Source organism: Microtus oregoni, unplaced genomic scaffold (genome assembly GCF_018167655.1).
Source record: "Microtus oregoni isolate MIOR12 unplaced genomic scaffold, Mior012 000010F_ref0000083, whole genome shotgun sequence".
In the NCBI taxonomy this organism is placed as follows: Eukaryota; Metazoa; Chordata; class Mammalia; order Rodentia; family Cricetidae; genus Microtus; species Microtus oregoni.
The window spans coordinates 46,359,468-46,380,111 of NW_024543069.1; the positions used below are offsets into that span (position 1 = coordinate 46,359,468).

The 20,644-nt window shown below is 40.6% G+C and overlaps 1 protein-coding gene across 1 annotated transcript in view; it reads right to left on the reverse strand.

Annotated features, from left to right (window-relative positions):
• The window catches only part of Spata16 (spermatogenesis associated 16), a 254,089-nt gene that overhangs the window by 193,821 nt on the left and 39,624 nt on the right, over positions 1-20,644 (reverse strand). The window contains exon 2 of the mRNA XM_041659524.1: positions 1,967-2,112. Within this exon, the coding sequence (XP_041515458.1) occupies positions 1,967-2,112 (146 nt within the window). The remainder of the gene's footprint in view (positions 1-1,966; positions 2,113-20,644) is intronic.

Here is a 20,644-nt window from a genome sequence, read left to right on the forward strand (position 1 = left end):
AGTATTGACTGGTAGATGAGAACAGGAGAATTCTGGAAAGAGTCAGTCTGCAGTCAACACAGAGGGACCCAGACACAGAGGAAGCAAGATGAGACTGCCTCACTGAAGAAGGTACCAAGCCATGTGCCTAACACAGACAAGAATTATGGGCTAATACAAGTTATAAGTTAATAAGAAGCCTGAGCTAATAGGCCAAGCAGTTTATGATTAATGTAGGCCTCTGTGTATTTCTTTGAGACTGAACAACTGCGGGACTGGGCAGGACAGAAACCTCGGTCAACATTAATCTCTATTGGATCACATTTATTACTTAATGCTCAACTTTAGCAATGGAAATGCAAAGTCTTTTACAGCAGAAAACAGTAGACAAAAAGTCAATCTCAATATTTCACATCATCATCATCATCATCATCATCACCATCATGTTTTATCCCAGTAATGTTCAAGGTTTTGAAACAGCTTCCCTATTTTTAAAAGGGAAAATGTCGTATTCTAAACAGTAACCTGACTCTTCCACCATCAACATAGTGAAAACTTCTTGTGCTTCTGTTTGAATTACAGATTCTTATTTCTTTATTCTCATTGCATATTTTCATAACTGAACAGAATTGTTACATGACCATACCATTTGAGGTACTTTCATGATTAAATGTGATCCTTATTGACATATAAAAGATATTTTTCTTAGTGGTTTCCTTTAATGTGTGATAACGCATGAAGGAGGTGACATATAACTACTTTATTCACATCTCAGCTTATTATTGCTTACATACACCTATGGATTTTTAGAAAACTAGTCTTAATTGTAATGAGTTTTTCACATTGTACTCCCAAATAATCCTGACATTTTAATATTTTTGACATCCTGAAATATGTGTTTCCATTACTGCCTCTTTCAAATGGAAATAGAACAATATTCTTTGAAAGGCCATGTTTCCTGATATTGGGACTCCTGACTGCATAAAATGTTGCTAGATAGTCTAGTGAAGAAAGAATTTTCCTTTGGAGTCAAAAGGAATATGTTTTTATTAGACTCTGCAGTTTCCTTACATAGGAGAATTTTTTCAAGAAGGTGATCTTATGAAGTTCAAAGTAAGTGCTTCTGCTGTCTGTAGGTCCTTGCTGTCAATCAAGCCCAGTCTCAGAGCTGTGAAGACAGGGTGTAGCATTTCCATCCTCCTCAGTGTGGCTTGTAATGGACGTAACTCACTTTGGCTAAGAGCCATAGTGACTACTAAGATGAAGGTTTGGTTTTTATATTGACATTAGTTTTGTCATTTGTCTACAAAATAGTCCAAGGGAGGTAAGATTAGAAAATGGGAAACAAAAAGATCCCAGCAAATTGCTGTGAGTCAGGCAAGAAGGGACAGCTGAACAGTACAGCACAATCCATTCATCCTTGCTGCAGGTTTCATTGGGTTATTCATTGTGAGAATAGGGCCTTTAGGAAATTGACTATGAGGCAGGTACATTTTCACAGCCTGCAAAGTAGGCCCAGTAACCATGGAGATTCTAGGAACCCACACGGTTACAAAACCACACAGAATTCCACAGAAGGCTACAAACACAAAAAGGACAGAGATTCTTATCTGTGTTTGCTATTTCATGCCTTTGGAATGCTGTCTGGAGGACATCAGCATCCTTTGAACCAACCGTACTGACACCAGCTATCCACAGTCCGAGTTCCCGTGTGCTCCCTCACCAGCACGGCTCTTCCTTACTTTCTCTTTTCCCTTTCTTTGCTCAAGCCGTTTGCTCTTGTATTGTGAACAATTACTTCTGGGTCTCTTCTTCCTCTAGAAACCGAGACTTCCCCTTGTGTGCTTCAGGATTTGCTCAGATTCGCGAATCAGGCAACATGTAATTTTGGGTGTTTTCTCTTTAAACTGAAACACAGTGGTAAGTGACAGGTAAACCCAGATGTGTGTGTGTAGTTCTCACCTGTAGACATTAGTGCTCATTTTACCTGTGTGCGTGGTTCAGGGCCAGGTCGGGTTTCCTCATCCGCAGGTAGCAAGTGACAAGCTTGGTCTCGATGAAACTGGCCACGCTTGCTATGTCTTCGGCATGTGCGTCAAACGGCTTCCCCAGAGCTGCCCCTTTGCTGCAGAGCTGCAAAAGAAAACACTGTAAGTTGTCATTCTGCTGTCGCAGTGCTAGCTTTTCAATAAGCAAGATGTACACATGTACAAATAATTTTCAGAACTATGTAGAATCTTAATATTTTGATTGTAAGTTAAGTGATTCCTGTTCATTATTGTGCAAGTATAATAAATATGTCATATTTTACTGTGAAATTTCACCTATAAAATATTTTAAAGGTGTGATAGATATTGAAGAGTGCCATTTGCAAAAAATGTCTGTTTTAAAATAAAAGCATACCATAAGCAAAGATATGAGGAGAAAACTTGGCATAAATTATATTAAATACCAGTGCTTTTATGAAAACCCAACGGAGCAATAATCCAGCTCACATCAAGTTTGATTTAATATAATAAGGGGTATCGGAAGTAAACTCCTAGGAGCCATTAACATGATCGGTGATTAATTTGAGTCTGAATCAGATTCTCTAGGATGTTACTGAAAGAAAAGTGAAAAATTTATTAGGATTTATTGGCAGAAGCCACGGTATCTGAGAAACATGGCAAGAATATGGAATTCTTAATAAAAATTCCAGGAAGTCAGTGGTTTCTGGGCAACATAGACAAACTGTAGGAAGAAAATAATTAATATTTTGGGTGAACTACAAACATTAACAAGGTGTCAGTAGCATGACAGTTGGTCAGCACTTCTTCCCTTCCGGAGTTCTCTAACACTATTGCCAGGGAGGCTTATGGGGAGGGGGAAATTACACCTTCTGCCCAACAACTTCATTCAGAATACACGCTTCTTGGCGTTTCATGTTGGGAGAAGCACTCTCACTGGAGATAACAATGGATACAGTCTTATGTCGGGCTTGCTATTAAAAATGCAGCTTTGTTGACAGGAGCCATCTTTTGTTCTAAAGTATTTTGCCTTTTCGGTTTTATCTCAAACTAGAAGCACTGTATATCCCTCTCTTATTTATAGATCTCAGCTTTGAATCTTTGGACATGAGTGAGTTCAGAAACCAGGAAAGTAGAAAGGCCAGGGCCAGCAGGAGTAGGAACCCTAAGAGGATTAAAAAATGGGGTGAGGGACTCTTACTAGGGAAGAGAGGAGAGGGATGATGTGGAGGGAGTGGGAGCAAGGAAGGATAAATAACACTAAGGAGGTTTGCAAAAGCCATAGGAAATATATCATTTTGTTTCCTCAAAAATACATATAAAATATATATGTAAGTCTATGTGTATATATGTGCATACAGTTTAAATTATTTAAATTATGCTAAGAGGGTGATATTGTTTTCCCACAAGTGCCATAGACTAACAAAAACCCTGTGCCACACCTCCCTTCCAGTCATTGGTCAGGGAACCAATGACTTCCAAAAGAAGGCGGACTTCCAAAAGAAGGCGGCTAATGCTGTTGTCCTTGGTTGCTCCCCTGAACTTGAAGGTAAGACCACAAAGCTGAAGACGACATACACTTTAGACATAGGGCTGGAAAGAATCAAGCTGGGACTGACCTGGAAACTTCTCTCAGAGGACCACCTTTCATTGTATTTGGAGGTTCTATGGAAGCTGCCAAGGGAGCAAAGCAATTTATAGTACTATCCATCTGTGAAGTTCGTGAACCACAAAAAATGACCAGCCAAGAAAGACAAATTCAAGGGGGGCAATAAACTTGATACATATTTGAGGTAATAAAAGCCATGTCACTGGGCTCAAACTGCATTCAAAAGGAAGAAATTTGTCAACAGAGATTGCACATTCATTTCCTGGCCACCCAGACCAAAATAATCACATAAAAAACTATTTTAATAACAGCACTGTTTGACTGATGGCTCAGGCATATTTCTGGCTCGCTCTTACATCTTAAATTAACCCATTTCTATTAATCTATGCACCACCACAAGACTGTGGCCTACTGGTAAGGTTCTGGCGTCTTTCTCCGTTGGCAGCTATATGATATCTCCCTGGTTCTGCCTTCTTTCTCCCAGCATTCAGTTTAGTTTCCTTGCCTAGCTCTGTTCTGCCCTGTCATAGGCCAAAGCAACTTCTTTATTAACCAATGGTAATAAAACATATTCACAGCATACAGAAGGGAATCCCACATCAGAAATTTATGCTTGGTACTCTAAGGCTAGCCCACTACCAAGCATGTGAGGTCATGGAACCTAGTAGAGAACCTACAGCAGTCACTTTCCCAAACAGAATAAGTGTTAAGTACAGACATGCCGAGCTCAGACCCTTATTAAGGAAGCTTCTGTGTACAGCAGAGATCTCAGAAACGTACAACTGGCCAAAATGCAGAGGTCAGCTGACCATGCACAACCCCAGCTGATGCACCTACATCAAAATCTGTACATGTAAGGTCAGGGAACAGTCTGGAAGATGGGACAAAGACATTTTAAGAGCTAGAGAAGCAGGGCATCTACTATAAGATAGTGTATGATAGGGAAGCTACATGGAAACAAGACCACCTTGGTGACACCTCCTGCTGATATGCCAACACAGACAGGGGAAATGGGACAAGGTGCACTCTAGATGAAGGACTGTAGGCAATAAATGGCTGCAGAGAAAAGGATATTCTTCTGCAGGGAGGAGACCCCATATGGTTATCCATTCCCAAATGGTCAGCTGTAAAATATATACATATGAACCACAGTAAATGGAACTAGTATGGTAGACACACATGCACATATGTACATGTATGTGCATGTGTGTGTAGCAATAAAATTTTTAAAAGATAATTAATTTGAGAGGGAATAGACAGAGCATGGGAGGAATTGAAATGAGGGGAGAGAGGTAGACATATAAATAGAGTAATATTATCACAGGTGTGAAATTATTAAAAAACAAACAAAACCAAAATAAGTTACTTGGAAAAGAATGTAGAATACAGATATTTCATATTCCTACTTCACATTGCTAGTTAACTGCTACTCTGTCTTGGTTTACAGATTTGTATTGTTTAACAACTCTTTACCATTGTGAAAGGTAGAGCATGCATATTCATCCCGTAGATAATGTTTCCTGAGCATCTATTACTACGTGCCCGGCCAGCTTTGCTGCATTCACATTTAGATATGAATCTATTAGGCATTTTTCATCAAGTTTGAATAATTGTAATTCTGTATACATTTCTGTTTCTAATCCTTGCCTATTTCTTTCTTTTCCTTTTTTTTCCTTTTTAATAGATATTGAAGTACAGGAATTATTACATCTTTTTGAACAGCAACTATATATATGGACCCAAACAGGAGTTTTACCTCTAAACTACCTTTCACAAAAGTGTCAAATTTCATTCCTATCTTGGTAAGTGATCTCAGAAAACACTTAAAAAAAACCATTTCAATTACTTTGAAGACAAAGGAAACCAGAGTATGTGTAGGGGATACCATGGAATGAGCTCAGCCAGTGTTCCCCAGAGTCTGATTTCAGAACTGTGATCGTAAGCAGATTTTAAAATGGAACTGTAGAAAACATGATCTTTTAGACATGTCATCTGACACAGCTTTCCTCTCCTCTATCAGTCTAAACTTACAGGGTCTAGAAACAACTAAACAGAATTTTCCAGAAAAAAATCAATTGTATGGCCTAACTGTGAATGCAAAACAAACAGGGATGAAAATGTTACTATAATTCATGTGGTATTAAAGTTGTAAACTTTTTATCTCTTAAATAAAATCAGAATTTTTACTCATTGTAAATTCTTAAGAGAAAAACAAGCCAATTGTTGTCTGTGTTCTTCACCTCATTGTGCGTGGACAGACCTTCGCTGTCAAGTGCATCCTGATGAATAGATGTGTAGGTCCCGCAGAGAAGGGTCTGGGAGTAGTCCATTAGGACACTTAGATCCCTCATGACAAGAGGGGTCGACCTCCAGACTTCTTATATTAAAGATTGTCTAAAAATACCGAGAGATAGTGAAGAATAAACACTCAGCCTTCTGATGTCTGCTATAGTCTCCATGTTCATGACACTCAAGGACAGAAAAGCAATAAAAATGACCATTCATAACACACAAACGAGACCACTTCATGAAACCAAACTCTAAGACAGCAGTGAAAGACAAGATAATTTGTCAGCTCAGATTAAAACAAGGAAACAGCCAGCTTCTGGGTAGGTTCTGTGCGCATTTGTGATAATCTTACTCTATCAATCAAGCATTGCAGTGTTGAGAACTTTATTGATTTTTATCAAAGATTGCTGAGCTGCTATTTTCAAAGCAGCGCATTGTTGAAATCAGCTCGGAATAAGGTGATGTGTTCTGTGCTAAAGTGGAGAGTACCGTTGGAGGTCAGTATGGAAAGAAGACCGTCAATCGCGATCTTAATGACACTCTGCATAGTTTATGGAACTTTAACATGTCCATGTGGGCATTTTCACAGACTGAGTGGTTAAGTCTCCTGAAGATGGATGACTATCATGTGGTATCTGTCAGTCTGATGAAGGAGAGCCACTGGGCCCTGCTATATTTGCTGAAAAATATTTTCTTCAAATATTTAGCATAATAAGACATGGAGTTATAGGAATAAAATGCATTAAATTACAGAATTCTAATTTCAGTAAAAATATTTTAAATTAGGAAAAATAATATTAAGTATTAATTTTTGGTTAAGAAGGAACCCCAGATCATTCTCAAGAAAACAGAAGGAAAAATTACAATATTTAAAGGAATAATGCAGTAAAACCTTTTATAGAAAGAGCTGTTTTAATGAGATGGTAGATGTTAAGAGGAGATTTCAGTAGCCAATTAGAATCAAACTCAAATTTCAAGAAGAAGATATATACCATACAAAATTATTTGCTTATTTTCTAGAAATAATAAGGTGATTATACTCTGACATTAGAAGATACTTTTCCTAAGGTTGCTCATGTTTCCTCTAAGTAATAAATGACCAACCTATTTTTAGATATCATGGACAAACAAATTTTAAGGTTCATTATTAGATATTTTTATAAAGCCCAATAGTAACAGATATGCTGTCTCATTCCCAAAATGATCACCACACGTTTTCCTTCATAGACCATCACTGGCAAGATTTTTATGGTTATTATGTTAGTTTTATCAAACTGTTAACAATGAGTGGTAACATATTTTATTCCAGGGCCATACTTTTTAGAAATCTCTGAAGATTTGTGAGAGGATTGTAAGTCTTGAAGAATAAAATGTTGGTTTGAGTGTGAAATATCTTCCCAGGTCCCCAGGCTTGAGCACTTTCAGCCCGGCAAGAGCTGCTGTTCTGGGAGAAGGTTTAGGAGTTGACTGGGGTTGAATGTATGGGTTCTATCCTGGTCCTATGCTGACCTCAATTCTCTGTTTCCTGATTCCCCTAGATGTGACACATATCAACTACACATTCCCATGGTCATCAAATCGCCATGCCCAGCCCAGTATGCAAACTATACTTTTTCAAATCATACACATATACCAAATTTTGGTCATTCATACACACACACACACACACACACACACACACACACACACACACAGAATTTGAGGTGTAGGAAAGACAGTTACTTTGAAAGGATATACACATGCCTCAGGAACACATGAAGATATTTCTGGCAGCAGAGAAATGGGGATAAGGATGAGTGGATTACCCTTGCATATCTACAGAGTGGTATTAAACAGTGGCCGTGTGGTGGTTAGGATGAAATGTCCTGCGTAAGCCTCGACATGTGGACACCGGGGTCTAGTTGCCTCAGATTGAAGAAGAAGATGTGGCCTTGCTGGGGAAAGTGTGTCTCTGAGGCTGGATTTGAGGTTTCAAAAACCATTCCCAGTTAGTTCTGTCTGTTTCCTGATGTAGGTGGGTCTTCTTTCTATACGTTGGTTTCATTGGTTAATTAATAAAGAAACTGCTTGGCCTGATAAGTCAGAACATAGGTGGGTGGAGTAGACAGAACAGAATGCTGGGAAGAAGGGAAGTGAGTCAGTCGCCATGATTTTCCGACCCGAGACGGATGTAGGCTAGAATCCTTTCCGGTAAGCCACCACCTCATGGTGCTACACACATTAATAGAAATGGGTTAATCATGATGTGAGAGTTATCCAGTAAGAGGTTAGAGCAAATGGGCCAGGCAGTGTTTAAAAAAATACAGTTTCCATGTAATTATTTCGGAGCATAAGCTAGCCAAGTGGGCCAGGAGCCGGGCAGCAGGAAAGCAGACCCACTGCTCCTCCTACAGTTTCCTGTTTGTTGGTTGGAGAGGGAACTCACAGCTCTTGGCTCTCAGGTCCAGCCACCATGCCTGCCACTTGTTGTTCCTGCCACTTTGGATCCTAATCCTCTGGAACCATAAGCCCCAAATACAACCTTGTAAGTTGCCTAGGTGTTTTATCACAGAAACAGAAAAATAACCAGCACAGATAGTATCTAAAGAGATGCTGAAAACACAACCCCAGTAGTGAAGGCATGTGGGACTGATATGTCCTCTCAAATGGCCAGGAAACAAAACTCAAGAGCAAACTTTGTTCTGATGCCTAGGTTGATCAACTCATCTTCAGATGAGAAAACTGAGTTCTGGTGAGTTCTACTCTACAGAGCCTACACCAGCCCCAGCAAATTAGGTAGGAGATAACCCCAAACATCTGTACTACAGTTTGTGCATCTAACCCTGTGAATTTCCAGTCTGTAATGAGATAGGGAGACAGAAGAGGGTATGCATTTGGAAACATTTCTAGAAATCCAGCAGTCTTTCAAAATCTCAAATCTCATCCATATCTCAAACCTCAAATCTCCTCCAAGGCCACACCTCCCAATCCTTCCCAAACAGTTCAACAAACTGGGGCCCAAGTATTCAATATATAAACCTAGAGGGCCACGCCCATTCAAACCACTGCAATGATTTATTTTGAGTTATAGCTACTGCATCTTGGTCTGTGGCTTATGCTTTTTGAGGCAGATGGAAAGTACCCATCTTCTTCACGGCTTGGGAACACTGTGAAACAAGTCAATGAAAACACTCTGAGTTCAGTTCCTTCCACCTTCTCTCCACCACTTACCTATTATTCTGCCAGGGATTTTGGAGTTTTGCTCCCATTTTTGTTAATGTTTATTTTCCCACAAAATCATTAGTTTCATCTAGACCATAAAATCTGTCATTACAGTGGAGAACACTGTTATTTCGAGAACATCTTAAAACCTGTGCTCCAAGGTGACCCCCTTTTGATCAGTCTTAGTACTTGTGCAATTCTGTTGGCTCTGCCGATTTCTTAGCCAGAATTGCCAGAAATTGGATTATCATATTTTGTTTTCTTTAAGAACAACATGCTCAGATAAATCCGTGAATTTTCCTCTTTCCAACTTATTTTTTTGACTTTATTTCTCCCTCTTGATTTCCTTTGCAGTGGTTGTTTGTTTGCTAATGTCTTTCAATAGTTAATTCCTTTATTTCAGTTTTTCTTACGCATAACTTTGTAATATGCATCTGTGATTTCTCAGAAAAATTATAGCTTTTATTTTCATGTCTCTTATGAGAGCTAGTTAAGAAAGAGTAGGCTTATTATTTTTCAAAACTTTGCCATCTGCTTTCTTTATTTCCTTTGCAAGAGTGGGCCTTTGCATGGATTATCTGCTTGGTTCGTTTACATCCTGTCTTTTATGTTCATATTAATTTTTATTAATTCCCATAAGCCTGAGATTTTTGCATGTTTTGCTTTTATATTTCTTTTTGAAATAAGGTCTTTGTGTGTAACTCCAAGCTGACTTGGAACTTGTAATCATTTTTCTTGGCCTCCTAAGGACTGGATTACAAGCAGGCACCAGACTACACCTAGGTAGCTCTGCCCATGTGACAGCTTTTAGAAATATGCTGATGTTTGTAATTTCACAGAAGCTGGTGTTGGGGGCATTGATTATAGGGGACAAAGGTCCGTGTGAGAACAAAGACAACCTAGAAGAAACCCAATGAAGATGGAGACATGGTAAACCCAACATTGAATACCAAGATGTGCTTTCTCATACCAAACTGTGGAAGACAGAAGCTGCAGGATAGCCAAATCAGTACAGTGCTGGAGGATAGCCCAGTCAGTACAGTGCTGGATAGCCCAGTCAGTACAGTGCTGGAGGATAGCCCAGTCAGCACAGTGCTGGAGGATAGCCCAGTCAGCACAGTGCTAGAGGATAGCCCAGTCAGTACAGTGCTGGAGGATAGCCTAGTCAGTACAGTGCTGGAGGATAGCCCAGTCAGTACAGTGCTGGAGGATAGCCCAATCAGTGCAATGCTGGAGAATAGCTCAGTCAGTACAGTGCTGGAGGAGAGCCCAGTCAATACAGTGTTGGAGGATAGCCTAGAGAGGAGAACCTGAGTTTGATCCCTGGAATCCACCTTTAAGGCTGGCCCAGCACATTTGTAATTATAGTACTTGGGAGACAGAGACAGGAGAATTCCTGGGGATTGCAGGACAGCTAGCCTATATGGTGTGTCACAAGCCAGTGAGAAACTTTGTTTCAAGAAAAGGTGTGCAGTTTCTGATAAGTAACAGCCGGGGTTGATCTCTGACTGCCGTAGGCATGTATAGTATTATGAACACATACCTGAACACATTTGCACACATGTACATAAACGCCACAAAATTATAAAATATTCTTTCATCAGCAAATAGCCCTTTGATTATTTGGAATGAGGAGTTGAGATAATAGAATTGTAGAAAATAATGAAAATTATAAAAATTAAAGATTAAATTGCAGAATAAATTCTAGACTAAGAAACAAGAAGCCAGAAGAATCTATATTATGTTAAATAAAATTTAAAATGTATAGGATATTTTCTAAAAGGTGAAAGATATTAAAGATTCCATTAGTAATGAACTCTAACAAATTCTGAGACTTAGTCACATGTTAATTGCATTTAAAATCTTGGTGACTCTAAGAAGTACATAAGGTAGATATTATTGCCCCATTTTCTAGGTATTAAAAATTGTACCAAATCATCCGGTAATCTGCTCAGTTATTAACAGAAGCTGGGATTTATGCTTAGATGAGAATTCTGTTTCTTCTCTAAGACTCAGTGGCTTAACTTGCTCATCTGCCTTTTCATCCTCTGTCTGGCTCTTCTGCTGGAAACTCGGTAGACCTTCTCTTCCCAGCGACTGGTGATTTTCTTCTGCACATAAGTCTTCTGGATGCCGCTAGAGCTAATGTTTCTATCTCCTAGTAACATGCATGGAATTCTGTCAAAGACCTGCCTTGTGTCAGAGGAAATAAATCTGGGCAAACTGCTCCAACAGAGTGGGCTGTTCTGCAGCTCACTCCGTGCCATTACACCTGAAATATGTCCTGTAACATGTTCCCCTTACCCTTGAGGATAGGAAAGGAGCAAACAGAAAAACTAGCAAATGCAAGATGAACTTCAGCCTGCAGGACTCACTGCTCTTCTTCCAACTCTTCTTGTTCTATCAACATGGCAGCTCAACTCAGGGAGCAGCTCTGCCGGGTCGTTTCTGCCCTGGACATAATTAACGAGACTTCACATTTATGCATAGAAGGAGAACAGCTTTGTGTTATAAAATAGCATTAAACATCCCAGAAATGACTTTTCAAGAGGAGGGGGTTCTGTCTATTGGTGTTCTGATTGCAAAAGGCAAAAGAACCTCATAAGTCTCTGAAGTAGGTAAGCAAAGGGCATAGCGAAGGCTTACTTGTTTGTGTGCTATTGGGAACGGAACCCAGGCCTACATGCACGCTTAAGGAAGTCTGCCACCAGCCTAGACTCAGACACATCCGCATTCCATTCGCGTCAGTTGTTTTCCCTTTGGGCTTTAAAATAAAATTCCAGCTGGTGCCTGTAGTGCTGCAGCTATTGTACTTCTCGCTTTCTTCAGGATCTTTTCGTGGGCTAATGGATGTTCATGGAGGAGAATTAGGAACAACAATTTTGCCTCCATCCTCCAAATTTCTTGATGGGATTTTTGAAATTCCTTGTTAGACACCAGTGCCTTACCTTAGGGATTAGGGCTTTTCCACTCCGATGGTGGTACACGGGGTGGGGACGGAGATGTCTTTTCTGCTCCCTGAGGGAAGGGAGAGCATCTCCACCGTGAAGAATAACGCCGGGTGGTGCCACGTTTTCATGGCTATTCATGGGGAAGAGGGACGAGTCAGGAGCTCATCACATGGAACTTCCCACGGCACACATTGATCTACTCAAGTTTCTCCCCAGGAGAGACACTTTGGTTTGCAAGGCTAAGAGAAGTGAAGAATTATGTTCACACATCACTGGACTTTAAAAGACCACCGGGGTTTCCGGAGCCTTGCTTTTCAGCCAAGTAGGCCATGGTGTGACCTCTATTAAATTTATGGGAAATAAGGCTACTCCCTGGGTGACAAGCTGTTGAATGACAGTTAGAAGTAATTAATCATTTGTACTCCTATTTATTAAAATAGCTGTGCCACAGCCTTGATCTTTTTTTCTTCCTAGTTGTCCTTAAAGTTGAGGTGTGGCCACCGAGGGCTCACTGCACTGTGTTTCCCCTTGGTGGGACCAGCCAGTAATTGGTGGATGCACTGGAGCACGCAGATGACATACATTAACCTTCGGGACTTTTTAAAGGGACACCCCAAAATGCTAGTTACACTATGGGTAAGGCAGATAAAATGTGGAAGGAGTGAGATGAATGAATACAATAAATCTTATCTTGTCCCCTGCATTTTAACCCAGAAAGCTAGACATTTAAAATGGCTATAATGTTAACAGGTTTGCTTATTTTAAGGCAGTTGTCCGTATTGTCAGGGAAATATATTATCCCAGGCAGACTCAGCTCTTGTGCAGCAGGTCCAACCCAGCACTTATGAAGAGCCATGTATTTGGCATTGGAATAACCCTTCACAAACAGTATCCCAATAAAAACAACACTTTGAAAATGGTTTCTAATTACATATTATTACTCCCAATTTTCCAATGAGGAACTGGGATCAAGAGAAGGTATTAAGTCATCAGTGTGGGGTGGAACTGCAGTTCAAATCTGTGTTTGCTGCTCACCTCAGTCTTGTATGTGATCCTGCCCCTCAGCTGATTGCTAGTTATAAAGGAACACCTTCCTATTTATGTCCACTTTTACCATCCGTCCTTTTTTCCTCTATCATCTGTCACTGTTTATCTACATCTCCTTGTCTCTGACTCTGTCTCTCTGTCTTTTTCCTCCTCTATCTCCTTACTAGGTTACCATTAAGAAGACAGAACTATGTGAGAGGAAAGGTAGGAAAACTCATAGGTCAACACCTATTGGACAAACAGATAAGACACTTTTGCATATATTAATCACTCTTTTATTACACCCACCTATTTTATAGAGGAAGTAGTGTTGGTTAATTCCAGCAGCACAGAAGGTTAGACCATGTGGAAGTAGAGAAAGTGATCACATGACACAGCATTACAGAAAGTTAGACCATGTAGAAGTAGAGACAATGAGCATGTGACGCCAACAGCACAGAAGGTTAGGCCATGTGGAAGTAGAGAGAATGTCCATGTGATGCCAGAAGTATAGAAGGTTAGACCATAAGAAAGTAGATAAAATGACCACATCATGCCAGCAGCACAGAAGGTTAGACAACATAGAAGTAGAGACAATGACTACATGAATCCAGAAGCACAGGTTAGACCATGTAGAAGTAGGGACAATGAGCATGAGATGCCAGTAGCACAGAAGGTTAGACCATGTAGAAGTAGAGGCAGCAACCACATGATGGATAAGTGAGGAGAGACAGAGGGAGTACCATGGCAGGGAAAGGGCCAGAGTTCTACTACCCTCAAGCAGGCGCTTGCTGGCTGGGCTTGAGTGCAGGCCTTGGGTCCTTGTGTCTGGCAGCCTGGAAAGTTAATGGTTTTCCTTCAAGAACTGCTGGCTCCCTGGGCAGCAGTTTCCAGACTATTCTCTCTCCTTTGCAGGATAGTAACCATATGAAAATTAGCATTTGGAAGACATTTGAGGATAATGTTTGTGAGACTCTTGGCTTTAATATATAAACTTAAGATATATTGCTTTATCCATTTTTCTTACTAATTAAATGTTTTTCACAGCTTCATATTATTTAAGTGTAAGAAGGAAAAGCTATGTCCTGTGGGAGGGTGTATTTCCTTTAGGGATGTTGTAATAACTACCCTAAGCAACGGCAGCTACTAAGAATCACGTTTTTGACAAAGCATAGTTTTCAAGTAGTTAAGAATTAAAGAAAATTTTACAAGCCAACAGTCCACAGTCAATGATGTTCTTGATTTCATTCCTATGGCTGTTTTTATTATCGTGTGACATTTATACCCATATTAATTATTTTGTGACAAATACTCTAAGAATACAATAAAGCACTGTGGAACAAAGCACTCTCAAACTTTCCAACTTACAGCCTCAGATCGTGCACACGCGCATGTGGGCATATGAATACACACACATGCATACAGACATGCACGAACACACACAGGTACACACACATGTGTACGCCCACACAGGAGAGCATGCTGCTGCAGGTTAACTAAGGTTGACTGATACTACTAGCTGTCTTCAATTGGTTTTGGTTCTGTAAAGATAGTTGACTACAAGTTAGCTAGAATTTATAACAGATGTGTGTGTTCTAGGACACATATTCTCACGTAAAAGGTAGGATGTGTCAAGGAAAGACAATGGTGCAGGTTTAATCTCATTCCTGGTCCATGGCCACTGCTTTGGTTATGCCTAATCCCAAAGTCATGAACTAGAACATGGGCAGGGCTAGAAATGTGCTCTGGCAGGGAAGATAACTTCTGTGAAATCAAAGACACATCTAAGGCTCTATTTGCCAAATTCCTCATGTGCATGCCCTGGTAGGAAGACATGCAATGAGACGCAGAGAGAACACAGACCTGTCATCTCCCATTCTGCCTTTCCTTCTACTGGTGGCAGGTGCCATCTGGGCGGAAGCGGTTCTGGTGCTGTGTCATCTGTGGACTGTTACATCAGAGAAGCTCCTAAGAACAAGTATGGCAAGCTTCCCTCCAGGGCTGCTCAGCGCACTGAAGCCCCAGTTACACACTGAGAATGTCAAAGAGGATGAGATGGCATGAGAAATTCTACAAATTTATTTTGAACATAGAGATTTGCTCATTTAAACTCTTATTTTTTTTTAAAGAACAAGTTTTACACAATTCATGTTGGAAAATATTGTCTTAAGAGATTTCTCTCTCTCTTTATAGTTTTAATGGGGGCAGCATCTGGTTAACACCCCAATTTGAAGATAAATGTTTCTAGAAGGAATTGGGGGCGAGGAAGTAGCAGGCTGAGTACATCTTATCACAAGGCCATAGCTGTGTGCTGTAACTGGTGCAAGCTGGAACGAACTCAACTTCAATTTATATTCAATTTATATGTCACAGCACCAAGTTACTGCCAGGTTGCTCAAATCTGATCCCATCTCACTGTCTTCTAATATTTCCCATAAACACTTCAGAGATGTATGCATATTTAATGAATATTATAAGGTTTGTGTATATCAAGATTTTTTTCTAATCCATGAACGAATGTAATTCTGAAGTAATTTGATCCGTACTGTTACATCAAGTGTGAATCCACTTAGTATAAAATTAATACCACCATCAGTGGATATTTTCCTTCCTAGGTGTATGTTTAACTTAACACCTTGATTCTATGGTATGCTGAATAACACCTTTTTAAAAACATCTATTAGGCTATAGTTTTGACTCATTGGAAAATATTTTTTTACACCTAATTTTTTTTATGGAATGCTGTAAATCTACAAAAAAGTCATTTTAAACATCTGAGACTTTTATGGCCACTCAGGGATAATAAAAAAGTTTGAAGAATATATTATATTATGTAAATGACAAGAATAGATTAGTCAATATTATGACTTTAAAAAAGGAGTTTGCTCTTAAAAAAAAAGAACAAGGGGGAATTATTCACCGCTCTTTCATGGAAAATGTCAGTGTGTCTTTGCTGATAACATCAGCCCTTTATCATCGTATTCTATATCAGAAGGAAGAGGATGTGCTGTGTGATTTCTGGCTACAGGAAGCCTTTGTCCATCCTTGGTCCTCAATTACAGCATAGCCTTCATTTACTATAGTTTCTCTTGAGCATCTCAGAGTCAATCCTGAACCACAAAAAATACACACAAGGAGATTTGGAACTTACATAGCGCTTCTCCATGCAAGATCTCTTTTCACCAAATTTCAACAGGCCGGGTTGCCAAGTGTTGGCCTCTGTCTTCTAGACAGCAAACCTAAACTCAGGACCTCTAGCTTTGTCCAGGTCACACCTCCATGGTCAGCAGGGGAAAAGACTCAGAAAATCCTGATTTCAAATACAGGTTTCTCACGTCTGGACATTTCTGCCTTGAATATTCTGTTTGGTACTGACTTGGTCATCCCAGACTAAACATACCACGGAAAAAAGTTCTGTCAATATTTGTGGAAAGGGTACTGTTTTCAAATTTGAGCATTTGGCTGAAAAGAGATACAAAAGCTTTGCAAGAGAAGTTAAGCTCTGGATAGGGAGGGAACCCAGCATCCACGCGTCTCCACAGAGTGGGCTGTTTTCATGATGTGTGGAAGCAACTCTGTCACATGAGAAAGACTTTAACGTTACTTTTGAGGTTCTGATGGAGAACTTGGGTGCCGTGTCCCAGAGCGGGTAATGAGTGATACCTAACAGAAGAAAGGAGTTTGTCCTTTTGTCTGAGAAAAAAATGATTCCAGGGAAGGGGGAGCAGGGGATAACAGATACAGCAGTCTCCAGTCCAAGACAGAAGAGAGCTCTGCCTGCAGCCAGCACCCCACCAGAGTCTCCCCAGGGCTGTGTACAAACATCTTCCTTTCCTGAAAGGAAGGGTTGTATTCAGCCAGATTTACAGGAAGTGAAGTTTGAATATACTCAGCCTAGAACACAAAACTTAACAAGGAGACACCACCCCAAACCCTGTCTGCTGCCAGCTCAGCAGCCCCAGACTACACATACCAAGGGAAAAAGTTCTGTCTTAATATTTTGGTTAACCATATGTAAGGAAAAAACCCATATGATGTGATAATTATACCACATTTGGAGTGAAATACAAACAATAAGAAGAACAGAAATTTACTGACTGTTTAGGTACGACATGCGTTGTCTAAGCCCCCTACCTTCATTTAATCATGCCAGGCAGATGTTAGCAGTGCTCACCTTCTACAAGTGATGAGATGCAGGCTTGAGGGATGCAACTGCCATCCTCATGGTCACAAAGCTACAGTTAAGTAACTAACTGTGGGTCCCAACTCACACAGCGCAGAGCCCGCTACATTCTTAAACACTATAGTGCGGTATAGTCGTTCAGTCCTCTGTCCAGTAGGACTGGCAACTATAATGGCTGCTAGACAGAAGGCGTGCATGTCAGAGAAATCTGCCTCCTGTAGGAGACGGCAAAGTTAAAAAGACAAGTATAATGAGGAGGAAAGCACTGGCTTTTATTTTTTTTTTGGGGGGGGGGATCAAAATGTATCTGCTGGTTAAATACAGTGAAAGACTGAATCAAAAACAGCATACATTGATTCCGATTGACTTAGTCCCGCATCGTGCATACTGCGGCTCACACCTGAGTGTGACTTGGCCCCACATCACACATATTGCGGCTCACACCTGAGTGTGACTTGGTGCCACATCATGCAGACTGTGGCTCACACCTGAGTGTTTCTGTCCACTCACGGTCTCCAGTGCAGGAATGTGTGATGCACCAGTGAGCATGGCAGAGCTTCCTTCAGCTGTGCGTGACCCCTGGAACCATGGCACCTCCTAAGGTGCTCAAGGAGCAGATGCAGGTTCTTCCTGACAGCTCACTCTTTACGGGTACCTTCCTCACGAGTCTCTGTGAAGGAGTAGAAGGAAATATACACCCAGAATTCTCTATTCATGAGACACTAGTTAGAGGGCATGAAGAAATCTGGAGTACAAATCAATTTAAAAAATGTTCTATTCATTTGTGTTTTACATGGATGAATGTTTTGTCCAAATGTAGTCCGTGTATACATGCGTGCAGTGCCTGTGAGGGTCAGGAAAGGGTGTCAGATCCCTGGGACTGGAGTTAAGTTGCTTGGGAGCCACCATGTGGATGCTGGGAATTGGACCTACATCTCTGGAAGAAAAGTCAGTGCTCTTAACTGCTGCGCTATCTCTTCAGCCCACACAAAGCCACTTTTGCAAACTTCCCTGGCACTAACAATGTCTTTGTCACTCACATCATGTGTCGGTCACCTGAAAATGTCCTAGTTTGTTAAGGAATTTCTACTGGTGCCTAACTTTATAAAGCAAATTTTGAAATACGATCCTGTGCAAAGATTTATAGTGAGTGGATAGAGACGAGGCAGAGGTTCAGGCGCAGCTGTCTGCTTCTTGACAAGTCACAAACATCTTCTATGGAGTCCTCATTATGAGAACTTCGAGTCGTATGGAGTGCACGGTAATATTATGGCAAACATAAAAAGATACCATGGTAAAAACATTCATAAAATCAAACAATAGTGCATACCATTCCAAAAAGTACAACCCCTGTTCCTCATTCAGACAGCCTGCTTCCCTTCACAGGGGGCTCCAGAACTCATATTCCTCACACGAGCTAGCACAGGCTGTTCCGTCCTGGATGTTGTTCTTTATTCAAAAGTGTACGGGCTGGAGTTTTGGTCTCCAGTGTGGCAGCGCTAAGAGCTCCTGGAACCTTTATGATGAGGTTCAGTGTTGAATAGCGAGGTTGTTGGCAGACATTAACCTCCTAAGAGGTTAATAGTGGACTCACACGTGAGCCAGCTTTTGAATGCGCAAGGTATTTTAGTTCAAGCATGATTACCTGCTTTGCACGGCTGTTTTCCTTTCTGTTTCTCTAACTATTCTGCCCACATCCAAGAGAAGGAATCGGTGGGGTCCTCCAAACCTGGAAGTTTCCAAAGAACTTTATATATGTATCAATATATATGTATATACATACATACACACATATACACACATACACATATGCACACACATATGGTGTATATTGCGTGGATAGCATATACATATTTTATAGACAGTAAAACATCAATTTCCTGAAGGAAAGTATTTTCAAATGCTCCATTACTTTTTTTTAACTTAAAATATGGGCTTGTTATTATTATTGAGTTTTTTGAGACAGGGTGTCTCTGTTTATCCCTGGCTGTCCTGGAACTCATTTTGTAGACGAGGCTGGATTAGAACTCACAATGATTCTCCTGCCTCTTCCTCCCATGTGTTGAGATTAAAGGTGTGTGCCACCACCTGGCAAGATTATTATTATTTTTTAAGTGAGTATTCTGTCAAGGAAAACAGGTCTTTTGGGATAAGAGCTGCAAGGGTGTTGCCAGACTCAGCAAATAAAACAACTGTGTTTAGTAACAGTAGAGTTTTGGAGGAATCATTATTTAGTATTAGTGTGTTTCAGATCCCTAATTATCAACAATGTCTAATCTCTGGGTCACAGAATTATTTCTGGTTTTAATTTGCCCTAAAATAAGATTCTTTTTGCCAGAATTCACTGAAGAGCTCTACGGAAGGAAAGAATAAAACATGACCGTGAGCACGCAGTCCACACCTGCAGTCTCTGGGCTCTACTGACTGGAAGGGGCAAGGGAATCAGAAGCACAAGGTTATCTAGCTATGTGCTGAGTCAGAGCCAGCTTGATGCATAATATTCTCTGTTTAAAAAAGGAAGCAAAGAGGAGAAAAAGATAAGGACAAAACCCCAAAGACTGAGGTGCACCTGAGCAAAGCTAGGGGTTAGATACAAGGCAAAGGCTGGAAAGAGTGAGAAAAAAAGTTAGTGGGCCCTTGGGTAGCTCAACGGAGTGTTATTCTCTTACGAGAAGGAGGTATCAACTGACTTTCGGATTGTCTCAGTGAGGGCTGGGGCTTGTTGGGAACCTGTAGGTTTTAGCACAAGAGAAAGGGAGATAGGGCAGAGTAACGATGTGTGTGTGTGTGTGTGTGTGTGTGTGTGTGTGTGTGTGTGCGTGTGAGAGAGAGAGAGAGAGAGAGAGAGAGAGAGAGAGAGAGAGAGAGAAAGACAGACAGATACAGGGGCACCAAAATTCAGCACATATGAATGAATTTGTCAGAATATGAAAACAAAGATTTTTACAAAGTGGAGAAACCAAAAATGAATTTTATTTTTCATGTTGAATCAGCGAAACTCTGGGTGACGTCACCTCGGTACCCTTGGCCTGACTTGAGCGGAGGGTGTAGTGATGAGGTGGATGAGCATTGAGGGGAGAGAGTGATCACTAGTGAGGACCCAGTGGCACTGAAGGAAGCGGTTGTGAAGATTTGATATAAAGTGTGATTCAGACATTTTGATAACTAACGAAGAATCCATTTTAAGGAATTCTGATATTGTCAATGTTCTGTGTTTGAATAACTAGAGATGCTACTGGACAAATTCTGGATGAATTCTCTGGTTTATGAACTTCTAAAATGTGAGAGGGTCAAAAGCAAAAGCCACGAGTTCTACGTGGTGCAGGAGATCTGGGCGCAGATATACTCCATGCACAGATTACCATGAGGGGAAAAGCACGAGATTTCATACAAGCTTGGG